Here is a 14,764-nt window from a genome sequence, read left to right on the forward strand (position 1 = left end):
CTTAAAGATGATATTTTACAAAATGCAGGGGCTGTTGATGTAGTCTGAGGAAGTATTAACTTTGGAGTATCTTTCCCACTTACTTCTGGTGAGGATGAAATGCATCGTGCCTGTGTCCTTCCTCTTTGCCATGACTTCATTGCCTGTCCCTCTGCACAGCTTTCCTCTCCCTGGAGTGCCCTTCACGAGGTGGATAGCATTGTAGTCATCGCTCGCTGTTGTGTTGGCAGGGAGATGAGGGTCTTCTGTCTCTGCAGGTTCCCAGGGAGTAAGCACAGCCGATGAAAATAGACTTTTTGTGTTCAGTCCTGCACTACTGAAGCTGGCAGAAATCCCAGGGAAGCTACTGGGAGTTTTGTTTAAGAACAGAATACAGATTTAGGGTCACTGTTTGGATTTAAATATAGATCTTCCGCTTTTGCTACCAAAATGATGTAGCATTGCACCAGTGTATAAAAACCGAAAAGGGAAACTGAGAAGTAGAGGCTAGGCGATCAGCTTGAAACAGTCAAAAAGTAAGCTGTGCGTAACTGATGAAAAGTATATTGGATTTTAGAATTTAAGTTTTAATGATTTTGACATTGAAGTGTGGCGCAGCAATTATGCATTAGAAAGAAAACTTTTTAATTTGAAACTATTCTTGAATTCCAAATGAATTAAATCGGAAGATTTTAAGTTCTTTAAACTGTCCTCATTAGCATTGGCTGGGCAATGTCTTAAAAGCTATAAATCCTCTAGTAAAATTATGGAGGAGAGTTACCCAAGTATTGTCAGGGCTATGGCTTTCTGAAGCCAATCAGTAGAACATAGCTCCCAGGCTTTAAAGATACTGGAGTACTGTAAGAAATCTGATTTCTTCCACTTGAAAGTAATAGGTTAGTACATGAGAAATGTGTAAGGTATTTCTTCATCGAGATCAGAGCTGAATCCTCTGAATTAACTTTTGTCGTATTTTTTGATTGTTAAAAGATACCCTGCTTTATGGTGTCCCCTTGAAGAGGTTGTATAAGCCAAAGAGGTACATCTGTGGTGGGGTTTTCTTTTGTTTTGCTGACCTAAAACCAGAGATCTGAAGAATAGGGAACTATGCTTATGCCAGTCCACAGAAGGAACTGTAGTAAATAGTAACTGACTGGGTTTTTAGTGTATTATCAACTGCAGCAAAGTATCAGGATACTCTAGACAGTCATCTGGGGAAATGTGTCTTGCAAGCTAAATATGGTGTTTTAAGAGCTATGTTTGAAACAGTTTTTTTTCTTTTTTTTCATTACATTAGCAAAAGAATTCAGCTGCATGTCTGTTGTTTTTATAGGGCTTCTGGTCTAAGGCTTTTTTGATGTTGCATGCTTTTCTTAATTTACACAGGAATTGCTTCTGAAATAATTTCCCTCTGCTTTTTTGAATATGGATATGTTTTGAAGGCCTTTTTAATGGCTTAGCGAAAAGAATACATTCAGTGGCAGAGACTGTGGCTGCATTAGTTCATTAGTTCGCTTTTAGTCCTTCTATTTATGTCTCACACCTAACTTGAGTAGAGGCTTCATTGTGCATAATGGTGCCTAACTTCGTTCTGCCTCTGGGTTATGGCTGACTGGGGGCTAACACGTAAACATTGTCTCCCTTTTTGTCTTTATTTTTTGACCTGACAAAGTAGTACGCCGGTTGCCGAAGGTTTAAAAATAAATAAGCCACTTTGCCACCTACTACAAAAGTTTAAGTTATGTTTAGCTGCTTCTAAGTTTCACCACTGTAGAAAAAAATGTACATTTGCAGCCGTAAATTGTCCTGACTGCTATTTTGCATTTGGCTAACTAAAAAATGTCCCAATATGCCATGGTGAGTTCCGAGTTCCTGAGAATAGTTAAATATTCACTGTGGACCTTTTCTGCAAACCTTTCTTCCACCTGAGTAGTCTGGTAGAAGGTGCCTCACTTTCATTAGTGGAATTGATTACTGGCATGAATAATGACACTGAACTCCAAAATGGGAGTTTTACACTACATCTTCAATGCTCTGGAAAGTGTATCATACCTGCAAACCTGAATCTTTAAATTTCCTCTTTGCTGACAAGGGATTCTGTTCCTTTGGGGCTGAACTGTACTGAATAGCACTGATTTCATGAAAAAAAGACTGTAGAAGGTGTGCAATTCAAGTTTAAATATTATGATCCAGAAAAGTTTCTTATTTTCTTTACAGGGATATAGCCAAGGCATTGCCTTCTTCAGTTGAGATATGAAGGAATTCAAGAGTATGATATACATTTCCCTGACTTTCCAGAGTCCATGTTTTAACAAGTAATCTCTTTTTATCATATGGGAAAATCTTGCTGATGAAATCTGAATACAGGGTTTTGTGCAGGGGACAGAGTTTTGGCAGAGGTAAGGATATTCCTTTCTGTCATAGGTGATCAGATGTCCAGCTGTCAGGCTGTAACGAAGAATCTTTCTGCCCTCCCATGGTCCACCTATGAAACTGTTGGTAGTATAGCACGCTCTCCCTGTGAAATAAATCTGAATTTATTCCAGCTAAACTACAGAACCTGAGCTGGGATTTTACCTGAATATGCTGATGGGCATTTTCCTTTCCAGCTTGCAGGAAAGAAATGGTAATAAAGGTGAAAATTGTTTTGGGAAAAGAAAAAGTCTAGGATTGCTTTGTGTCTGCTGTGGAGATATCTTTAGAAAGACCCTGATGTTAAAAACGGCCAGGAAGATTCTGGTTTTGTTGTAGTTTTGTTGTGGAGGCAGCAAGGTACTGCTGGCATTTGCTCCAGTACAGGTACAAAATTGACATAAGTGGTCTTAGATAAGAATTGCTGCATAAAGAACATTGCAAAACATTATTCTTATGATTTCTTACTTCTATGTACTTTTTGCCCTGGGGGTAATTCAGTCTATAACTTGGAGTAATAGCAGGTGATGAGTATTTCCTTGTGTGTCAGCTTGTGTATCAAGTATTTGCTCAGAGAGGTATTGTGTTAGAGTCCAAGATTCTAACTCGGATGCAAACTTTATATAGTAACAGTGGTTGTAGAATTATAATGAAATATATACGCTTATATATTTCATTATATAAGTATATACAAAAAGCTCCAAACAAACCAGAAGTGAAGTCTTTGCTGGAATCAAAATTTGGAGATAGCTATTTCCCAATTTTTATTCTACACAGTAACATCAGTGTGCAGTACTGCAGTTGCATAAGGCAAAAAGTTTCTTCCAAGTCCTCCCACCATTATTTTTCTATTTATGGGTTTTATTTGCACTCAGAAGCAAAATATTTCCATGCATCTATCTTTCTCTGCTTTTTGTATGTAGATTTATAAAACACATTTGAACTGTGAGTTTCTTATCTAAAATATTAGAAATATTTTCTTTAATGTTTATGTTAATTAGAGAAAATTGAACTTTATTTCAGAAATAAAGTTGAGTACTTGGTGCTTTTGCTGTCTTTTCCCATGTGCTTAGATGTATTATTTTTAATTGAAAAAAATGAGCTTTGTGATCTGCAGATGATATGAAACTTCTCCTATCCTTTGTCTGCTTAAGCTGACATAATATCAATTATGTTGAAATGGGTGCGCAAACCCTGGAATGTTGTTTTTGGAAAACAGTTGCTTTCTCCATTCCAGCAAGAGGAAAATGAGAATGTGCTTAGAATGGACATGACAGCAGTAGTGGTGGAAACTGGAATTTTGCTAAAAGCGTCAAAGCCCACATGGACTGCTGCATTAAACATGCTTTTTTCTTTAATTTAAAGCTGCCTTCCACCCCCTTTTTAATTGCCATGTGTATATTAAGTTGCTTAATCAATCACAGGAGGTGTGTGATGGAAAGTATTGCATCACAGGAGTCAGTCAGAAATGGTCATGCGGGACCAGCAGAATAGCAGTAAAAATTCAATCTGAAAATTAAAGCTGTCAGCTGTACAAAAATGTTCAAGCCTTCAGAATATATTTAATGTACATATTGAACAACTTTTTCAACTAAACCACTTTTCTTGAATATTACATATAAAATAAATTTTATAAAAATCCTTGGTTCAGATGGTGACTAAAGAACCTTTAGGGATCCTCTTAGGGATTTGTCTCAACTTTGTTGCATTATTCATGGTTTAAAATATTTAAAAGACTTTTGTGTTAATCGACACAACTTTTATGTGGATTATAAACTTAATTGTACTAAATGCTTAACTAAGGGCTTGACACAAATTTTCTTTAAAAAAAAGGTGGAGGGGAGGGTGGCCAGACTTTACTATTCAGGCTTTGGTTTATGTGAACTTCTTAGTCTAAATAGCTGTACTGCCCAGAGACAATTTTTTCCAAGAGAAATTAATAGCCCTGCCAAGTCTCTTTCATTTTCCGAGAGACTAGCTCTCATTTTCAGCCAACAATCTTTTCTCCGCAACTTGTTGGATGTCACCTTTTAAAAAAATGCTTTTTATTTATATCAAGCCTGAATCAGTATGATCCATCTAACTTCTTGTTCTAAATGTTTGAAACATCCCTTATGGCAGACTCTCAGCGTTGGCAGCTAAGCCTTACTGCAAAAGAGTAATTTTCCATATTAGCATGATTAAAATATTGAAGGAAAAACAGTTTTAGATAATCTTTAATTAAACAAACACATGTACCTTTGTAATGTTTAAATTTCTTTTTGCATACTGTGGCTTATGATCTGCAGATGGTGAAGCAGAGTTGAACAAGAAGGATAGTATTTGCATATGCATACATTTCAGATTTGTGGTCTGAACTTGAGTACAACTATGAGTATTATCAACCCTTTCTTTCATAATGAGATAAAAATTAATCCAGGAAAAGCCCAGATCTCACATTTTTCAGAAGTTTCTGGCAGGGCTGTCATCTATGCAGGATCAGTGGGAGAATGGGGTATGCCTTGCGCTGCCAATACTGCTGATTGCGTGGTGGAGTTGCCATTGTAGGAAGCATGATAATGCTTTTAAATATCAAAGCATCTAGGTTCCCATTGCAAAGGGTTCAGCTGAGATCCTGTCTCTTGGAAAAATTGGTAATCAGAGAGGAGGTTTTGCAACAAGCAGCAAAAGTAGACTTATGACTCCTGGAGCTATTTGAATGTTAGTGGAAAGTGTTGGGAAATTTGCCACTGCATCCTATCAAAGGTGTAATAAAGACAATGGCTGCTCCAGCGTATTTCCTCTTGGAGCATCTTCTAGCAGGGTGTATTTTAACTTCAGATCTTTTCCAACATAGACTTAATCGCTCTGCCTTGGAGGTTCCCTTACAGAAAGTCCAGTTTCTTGGACTTTCTGAATTCCATCAGCTGTGATCATTTTTCTTTTGGAATGGAACAAATTCCCTCGTGAACTCTCATGACAGATACTACTTTTCCAGTCTTCGGGTTTGCCATGTATTTTTGCCATATATTTGCCATATATTAAATTGGTTACCTAATAATGCTGATAGATGAAATGCGTTTTTGAGGTATCAGTAATAAAAAGCTGTTTACTATACTTCAGCCTACAAAATAAAGGGGGGTAGAGGGTGAAATGATTTTTTTTCTCATCCCTTCATTATTTATTGCATAATCATACCCGTGAGAGAGAGACTCTGTAAAAAGTCCTTCCAAAGGGCAAATTTTTTTGATATCAGAGTGAAACAGATTTGCCAAATGTTAGGTTTTGTTCTTTAATTGCTGGGGAGGGAGGATGTGTTAGACCTCTTCATTAAATCCTTTATTCCCTCCTCATGTGACTCAGACTGGTCAACATGCTTAATGTTTTCAGTATCTTATTTTTAGGAATAAAAGTATCAATAATTCCAAATAGCTTATGGTTAAAAATATTTACTTGCAAAGACGCATTGCTTCCTTAATTTGTTATGGTTATGTGGGGTTTTGTTTAAGTTAAAGTGATGGAAGAGATTTCATAGTTCCTTCCTGCTAATCTTTCTAGCACTCATAGACACAAAATATAGGATTTATCAAAATATATTGTTCCAGCACTGCCGACTATGTCCTTTCGGCCTTCTGAAACTTTTATTGAGGCTTTTTGTAGGCGCAGGAAAACTACCACTGCACAACCAATAGTATATGTGTGTGCAGCCAACAGGGCTTTAGGCAGAAACAATATTTTGGTTTTAGGAGCCTTTAGCTAAAATTTTAGTCTGTGTTTTCCTATGAAAAGAAACTTCACAGTTTAATATTCTCCAAGATAACTTGTAATGGACATTCCAAAATGTCTAGGTACCTTTTTCCTTTCCTTTTTCCTTCTGTTTCTTGTTTTCACTTTTTAGTTACTTGAGGTAAAAGAGGTCATGGTCAAGAGTAGTTGGATAGTTTTCACCAAATGAAATTGTGGAAGTTAAGATTGACAAAATCCAGATAGAAATTGAATTTGTATATGTGTATCCAAATATCTTAACTTTTTGTCCCTAATAAATATAAGTTGGGATGTTAAACATTGTGTTTCAGGGCTTGAGCTAGTGGGTGTTAGACATCGGGGGAAACTTAATGTGGCAGACAGATTATCCTATGTCTGCTTACAGCAGGCTTTTTACACCTTCAACTGAATCATCTGATTTTGCCAGAGGTACAGGAAGAAAAACAAAGTAGGTGGATCTTGGATCATATCCAATACTAGAATGCTTATGTTTCTAGTTCTTGTGGCAGACTCCCTGAAAAGTAGCCTTTTAAAAATTACAGTTAGAATTAAAATTAACCTAGAATTTTTTTAAAAAGGAATTAATAAAAAAAGACCCCAAGAACACTGGTACATCTCCCATGTAGTCTGTGTGAATACAGAATGCGCACTTCTATGGAAGGAGAGAATGCTGTAGTGTAGTTCAAAATTAATGTACAGGTGTAGTATGTTATCTCCAGTTCTATGTCAAAGCCAAGAAAAATTAACTCTTTTAAAAATTAATTTTATTAACAATTGTGATTGCTGATAAAGGTTGCTATTTAACTTGTAGTGCATGTTGAATGTAGTTTTCTGAAGTTTAAAAAAAAATGCGTAACACGTATGTGCTGAAAATCACTTTCTTTCACCAAAGCAGTTACCCTTTCTAAGCAACAAATGATTTATAACATATGTTCTAGCATATGTTCTTTATGGCAAAATTATTCTGCAAGGCAGCAATGCTTGGGAGGGAACAAATGAAGAAACCCCTAACAATAAGATAATCGATACAGAAAGGATGATTGATTCATAAACTCAGGGATTTTAAGGTGATTTTAAGATGAACCATTATGATAATCTAGTCTGATTAATTATATAGAACAGACTGTAGAATCTCACCCAGTAATTTCTGAATCAAATCCACAGCTTCATTTAAAACTACAGTTTTTTTTCTAGAAGGGCATCTAGTCTTGATATATTTGCTTCACATAAGCAAAAATATATTATGTGACTAACTGCTTTTATGTAAACAGTTATATTTTGCTTTTAGTCCGGATGTACCTTCCTACAGCTTCTATTTAAAATCTCATTTATGATTTCCTCTTAGGTTGGAAAACTAACCACTACTGGGACTCTTTCACGCTTAGAGTCTAGTCAAGTCACCTTTAGACTTCATTCTGGATAGACTGGATGGATACAGATTTTTTTTTTTTAATAGATGTAAATTTTTAATTGTTGTTTTTAATATAAGCCATGTTTCTGAGATCTTAAATTATTCTTCTGTCTCTTTTCATAATTTTTCCAGTTTTCCAACATTCCTTTTGATGTGCAGGTGCCAGAACTGGGCAAAGAATCATTATTGCCCTGTGCAGAGATCAGGTTACTTTCCTGTTGCGACCTGGAAATGGTCTGCTTCTGAATCTCTGCTTCTGTAGCCCAAGGTCATGAGCCACATGTTCTGTCAGGAGATAGGATTGTTGATTATATGTCATTATCCCAAAGCAAAGGGGATCACTGCATTTTGGGTTGAATCAATTTTTATTTATAAACCTAACTGAAAGTTAAATAATAGTTCAATTTGCTATTCTGCAACTCAAGTTGCAGTAGTCAGACTTTCAGATGCTGTCCTGCAGATTTCCACTGAAGGAAGTTGCTTGGTTATAGAACTTGAACCGTAGGGCTTAGGCCTTATCTCTTTATTAAGGCATGGGTAGTTACATATATGTAGGTGTTTAGAGCATGTATTTCCTACATAATAGGAAATACTAAGCAGTGTATTGGTATCTTCCATCCTTGCATCTAACTCATTGCTCGTCCTCCTGCACAGGCACTTTTTACTCTGTGGTCTGGTTATATTCTCTAATGTTTTGTTCAGTCACACCTTCCAAACTGAACTTTTCATTATCAGGATAGATAGAATATATGTGTAATCATTTGAAGTCTTACAGGAAGGTAATGGAGGTCAAGTACACTTCACACCTCAAACTTAAGCTCCAGGTTGAATCTTGTCTGATAGAATTCCAGACTTCTTAGCATGGATGGTCTTTGTCCAAAATATTTCTATGGAACGCCAACCTTTAAAGAGACACACATAATTTGTATTTCTGTTCCAATTGTTCCGTGTTATCCAGGATTGGTCCTATATAAAAGTGTGCCTGAAAGAACAGATGCTATAAAAATGCAGGACTGTCCAGAAGAACTGTTTCTTTCTGAAGAGGAATTTCAAAGTCAGCTAGGATGTTAAGTTTAGCAGACTTGGTGAATACAAGTTTTGGAAATTTTAGAGATGCAAAATGAATTACTACTTGCGTTCATTGTAGTTGGCATTCACCCATGAAGACTGCACTCTGTTAGTGCATGGAGCCATGTTTTTAGTGCCTGACCAGTCACTACATTTAAGTCCTGCAGACAGATTGCACGTTGAGTAGTCCCCCAGGAACAGATCCATGCATATATACTGATGCAGAATACCACTTGAGCTGTAGGACAGGGCTCGGTGTCCCCATGAAGATCTTAATGGATCCTGAGATCATGGTGCCTTGCACAACTGGAAGCCTTACTTCTCTTTTGATAGTGTTTATATTTTTTTGTAGGACCCTTAGTGTTGCTAATGACTCATAAATGGTCTTTTAAGGTTTTCTCATGCACATCCCTTTTGTCTTTTTCACCCTCATGTTTTTGAGAATCTTACTGATGAGGAGTCTAAAATCAGCCCGAAATTTCAGGAAAGAATTCAAACTTTACTGATCTGGCTGCAATCACAACTTGCGCAAAAATGCTGCAGTACGCAAGTTACGGACAGTTTTCAATACGTAGAGTAGACTAAGGACTTTTCCAGAATCTGTGCACTATTTTTACTTCAGTCATTAATGAAAAACTGAAATAAGTGAAGTCTTTTCAATCATTTGTATTATTGTAACATTAGCAGCGTATGTAACTTATTTGACATTAGAATGGGAATCTGTTCATTGAACAGTTAGTAGTAAAAGCTTTTTCCGTGCATATGAAGATCTTTTTTTTTTTTCAGTGTGACACAGAGAATATTTTTACAGATAATAGTAAGTAATAAATTATCATACAACTATTTGTGAGAGGGTGCAATACTGCTTTCTAAGGATGAAATACTGTTGTCACTGAATTCAATAGCCAGATTCCAATTTGCTTTTACTGGGGTCAGGATTTAATTCCATCTCTTTCAGTTCTTAAAATCTGAACAGTTATGTTTTTCTTCTGGTAGCAGTCTGACTACTGCTGATGATTTGCAGGTCAAATGCTATGTATCACTTATTTCCCTCAATCTTTGTGACACCTGAGTAAACTTTATATGAAGGAAGTATACAGTCATAATTTATGATGGAGTTTCTTCCTAACCCTTACCCCTTAACTAAAATCCAGACGAGATTACTGTGAGCTCATGGAATTTAAACCTTTTATGGATGGAATTTTTTTTTTTTGGTTATTTCAAATATTTGTCATTCTTATATGAGGCTATAGCATGATGAGATCACTGTCTTCTGCTATCAGTTGTCAAGATCTATATTGTATGCTAAAAGTTTAGCTGTCTCTGATTTGGCAAGGCCCTTGGAGATGGTTAACCCAAGACCACTGTGAAGCTGCTTGTGTTCCAGTATCTTGGAGGAAAGATCATTGAAACCTTTTTTAATGTACAGGACTTCCTTTTTAAACTGCATATGTTTTACCAAAGGAACTGTTTCAGTGACCTGACAAGCACGGGAGAAACTCAGAGGTGTAACCCTGAAGATTGTTTGCTAATGAAAATCTAGAAAGATTAAAATACACCATCTTTACAAAGCTTTTTAAAACTCTTAATCTCCTTTTTTTCCTGTAGATACTTACATGCATGCTTAACATTATGTAATGAAAACAGTCCTGTTGCAGTTAATTCACAATGTGTATAAATAACTGTGTGCAAAAGTCTTTCCAGGACTGCTATCTGAATGAACCTCATTAAAAATAGGGAGCAGAACACTTACTTCTCTTTGAGTTAATTTTAATTTTAAGAGTGTTATCTCTTAGTGCAAAGAAAATTCAAAGTTGTTGCAAGTGGGCAAATAGTAAAATTGTAAGATAGTGGTAAAAATATTGTGCTGTGAGGAGTCTGCCACTTGCTAAATTACAGTTCTGGCTCCAATATAGCTCATGACAATTTTATCCATGGCAATTTGGGATGATACTATTTGTGATGAATTTTTTGGAAAGTATAAATCACATAACAGTGTTTTTCATGATATCCATTATGTATTAGAATTGATATATATTGCATAAAATTACTGTAAATAATTATTTTTAAATGTGGAACCAACCTTGAAATTTGGACTATACTGAAGCAGATGGAAATTTTGCCCTTGACTGCAGAACATACAAAATTTCACTGCAGGAGGCTTAATTGAGCTGAAGTGGAGCTCTCTTGAAGGGAACTATTGATGACCTGCAACAATTACCTTAAATAGCTTCTTGCCACATGAAATATTCCGGTTTCAAAATGATCCGAATTCAGACCCTCTTCACAGATGTGGAAGTTAATAAGAGGTCTCATTGGAAAGACAATTTTCTCCCTTTCTAAATGTGTCAAAGCTCTTATTTTTGCTTTTCGGGATAAAAGTATCAGATTATTGAAAGCATGTATTGTCCCATTTATCAGTTAAGTCAGTTGTGAGCCCAACTGCACACTCACAAAAGGACAGAAGGCAGCATGTGAACCACCGCTTAGCATTGGAATCTGTTTTCAGTAGTAAAAAAGGGAAAATAGGAAAGGACAACAGGGAGAGCAGCCATAACCCCACTGTTATGCCTTCTTTCACATGACTGGGTCTGAGTGGAAGCTTTGCACTTTCTTTCTTCTTTTTTCCCTCCTGAAGTTTCCATAAGGATATGAAATCTGGCTCAGAGAAGCCATCTGTTTCTCATTTGTTCCTAGAGAATTTCAGCTAATTGTTGTCTCCTGTTTGTGTTGCCTCCTAAGGTCAAAATCTCCCTCTCTTCATACAGGCTGAACTTCGATGAATTAACCATTTCCAGGAGTTTAGTTTTTCTTTTATTTATATATATATATATATATATATATATATAGTATAGGTTGTATACTGTATTCAGTACATTCAATACAGCTTGAATAAGCTGTATTATTTCATGTTATTCCTCTTTGAAAATAAGTGATACACCAATTAGTCCTCTCTAAGTAGTATTAATTTTTCACTAAGCATTCCTGCAGGAATGTTGATTCTGTGGCAGTTTTTGGCACGGACCTGATTAATGTGAAGGGAACAAACATGTGGCTTCAGTGGTCTGGAGTTCCCTCTCATGAATTGCCTTAAATTTGCGTAGAAACAAGTAACTCCAGTTCCCTGCCCTGGTTTACTTAATCTGCCTTTTTTTTTCTTTTACTCTTTCAGTAATGGATTTTTTCTGCGTATACTGTCACTGCACAGATCAGTTTTGGGGTCCAGCTGCCTTTCACTATGTGCATCTATCAGAAAGAAATAAACTGAAAGACTATGGTACCCTTGCAAAAATGGTTACTTTCAGGTGTCATGGCTGGAAGGTGTCATGCTGTTTCTGTAAGCAGTAACATAACTTGCATTTCCAAGTCCTCTTGGTATTTTCTTAATACTGATACATACTGGATTAAAAATGGAGTCATCCTGTAGTTACTGGTGTAGTGACTCGTACTACAGCGATCTTTCCTCTTTTCCAGATTACAGAACAGGCCCATGTTTCACCCAAGTTAACAACCAAATGTGTCAGGGCCAGCTAACTGGAATTGTTTGCACGAAAACTCTCTGTTGTGCAACCATTGGACGTGCATGGGGTCACCCCTGTGAAATGTGCCCTGCTCAGCCTCAGCCATGCCGTCGTGGTTTCATCCCGAATATTCGTACTGGAGCATGTCAAGGTAAGCCTTCTGGTTTAAGGTGTGCATACGTGTTGTGTTGCTGATACACATCTTGAAAGCCTCATGTCCACTTAAAATGAAATCACCATTTTCCTTGTGTGCATTCTGTATTTAACTTTTCATAAAATTGTGATGCGTCCAAATTTTAGCTAGCGTACATACAGAATAAATCTGAAGTGCCTAGAAAAAATGAATGCCACTCAAGAAGTCATAAATACAGAGCATGAAAGGAGAGAATGTCCGTTGAGCATAGCCATCAGCTAGTGCAGTAGAGCACCAGTTAGACAACTGGGTTGTGTTGCTCTAGCCCTTAACTAAGGAAAGAACTACGTACTTGACTGTAAGGAGAAATTTGCTATTTCTTGTTACTGAGTAATGTTCCTTGTGAAGGGCATTGGTGCTTATTATGTAGAATTTTTTTAATCGCAGAGTTTTGATAAGGCACTCAGTGAACCTTCTGTTGGATACTCTGTTTGGATTATTTAAATGGGGCTAGAAAAATGAATGAAATTGGAAGGGCTGCAGTTTTCTGTGTTCGAATTCTTAAAATGTAGCTTGAGAAGAGGGAAAACCTTCTTGCCTTATTCATCGTCTCCTGCTATGCTGGTAAGAGACTTGCTGCTCCTCCCTTGTGTTGTTACTCCAATATGGCTATCCAGAAAAACAGGTATCCATTCTGCTGTTGCTGTTTGGCTAAATTTTAGAACAGACTGCATAAAGAATGCAATAACAAAGGACAGCAGAAATTCCAAAGGAGAGCGTACTACTTTTCTCGTTACGGATTGGGGCACCAGGTCACTTCACGGGCTCTATTGCCTTAGAACCTCCTCTACGAGCAATAGAAACCAAGCGGGCAAAAACGCTAGAATGCATTTGCATTTTCTATAACTTGGCCCTACGATGCCGTCGGCAGTCAGTTTCTTCACTGAGTTCTCAGACACTTTTCATGAGACATCCATCAACAGTGCAGAGTAGGTTTAGTATTAGGGCTGAAACCAGACATTGGAAATCAACACGGTTCTTTGAGTTCCGATTATAATCAGTATAAAGATACAAATAAATAAAGAGGACCAGATCATTTCTGGTGTTTAACTTTGGAATAAATTAATGGAAATTTCAAATCATTTGGGGGGATGGGGGTTTTTGTTTGTTTTTCACAGAATCACACAGAATAGTTGGGTTTGGAAGAGACCTCTGGAGTTTCTGTTTTTTAATTTGACAAAGCATATATACACTGCTCTGTCTCTGTGTATCAGTAGCTTACACCTTCCAAAATCTGTTTGAGGAAGCACATCCAGGTTATTGCAGACATTATATGCATAAGCAGATCTCTGTAATATAGCAGAGATAGTGTAATGCAAGGGAAGTAATGAAGCTGACTAGAATGATTTGCTCTAAATATTTTTAATATTTATTATCTCATACAGCTGTGGAGAACTTTTTATTCAGATTCCATATTTACAAAATAGTAAAAAGCATGCAATATCAGGGTTTGCATGTATGTGTGTATAACCAAGGATTTCTATTACATAATTCAAAAAAACATCCTGATTCAGGCACATTTTGTAACTCATAGTGGTACAACAGATTTCAGGAGAGCTGATCTTTTACTGCTTCAAGAGAGGATAAGTAACTTCCTTCTTTTCTTGCCTTTGTTTCCTCACTGCCTCTCTTTCAGTGTTTTATTTTTTTCCTAGTGTATTGCAGCATTACTCTTAATGCTGCTTTCCCCTACATCACATCATAGTTCAGTGGCTTAAAATTGCACAAATTGAACAAAATCAGCTGTTTTGTCTGGAATTCTACTTCAGGGCTCCTGCTTAGGAGTTTCTGGTAAGAGTTCTGTACTTATTTGAGTTGAAAAATGGAGAGAAAATCAGGATGGTGAAGATTTTTAATTCTTCCAAATTAAAACTAGAAAAAAAAATCTGTTTTGATTCTTCCTTCAGTTTTCACTCACACAGTGTTATAGTTGACCTGAAACTACAATTGAAGCTACTAGTTCCATTTCAGTTCTACAGAATTTCTTCAATATTATTTTAACAAAGGCACCTATTTTATTTAAAATACTTAAGATTAGCTTAAAACAACCATAAATCCTTTCAGTTTTCCTCATTTCAGATGTTTGCTTTCCTTTTTCTCTGACTGTACTGCTTTAAGCATCCAAATTGTACTAGGGAGGAAAAACACACTTTTCCATATATGTCAGAAATAGGCTTCTGTCTGCTATTAACAACCTATGCCTTACTGTTCATCTTGAAATGATTCATATGTTTCAAGCGTTCTTTTCCTAACACTTTTATAAATAGGAACAGCGTATTGAAGGAATGGGATGTTGGCTACAGTGTCACAATTAAGCTCCTTTGGCTGGTGAAAACATTGGCCAGATATAATGAACTCTTAACACTTCTGGGCCAAACTGTGCCTGGCATAGCTTCTGGCACTTCATTGCAATTACATGAGAGATCAAAAGAGCTG

The 14,764-nt window shown here is 36.6% G+C and overlaps 1 protein-coding gene across 4 annotated transcripts in view; it reads left to right on the forward strand.

The window, feature by feature from the left end:
- FBN2 (fibrillin 2) overlaps positions 1–14,764 on the forward strand; it is a 179,823-nt gene that overhangs the window by 26,774 nt on the left and 138,285 nt on the right. For all 4 annotated transcript variants that reach the window (XM_026056959.1, XM_026056961.1, XM_026056960.1 and 1 more), the window contains one exon: positions 12,089–12,286. In XM_026056959.1, the coding sequence (XP_025912744.1) occupies positions 12,089–12,286 (198 nt within the window). The remainder of the gene's footprint in view (positions 1–12,088; positions 12,287–14,764) is intronic.

The sequence above is a fragment of the Apteryx rowi genome, unplaced genomic scaffold, assembly GCF_003343035.1.
Source record: "Apteryx rowi isolate R43461 unplaced genomic scaffold, aptRow1 scaffold_135, whole genome shotgun sequence".
NCBI lineage: Eukaryota > Metazoa > Chordata > Aves > Apterygiformes > Apterygidae > Apteryx > Apteryx rowi.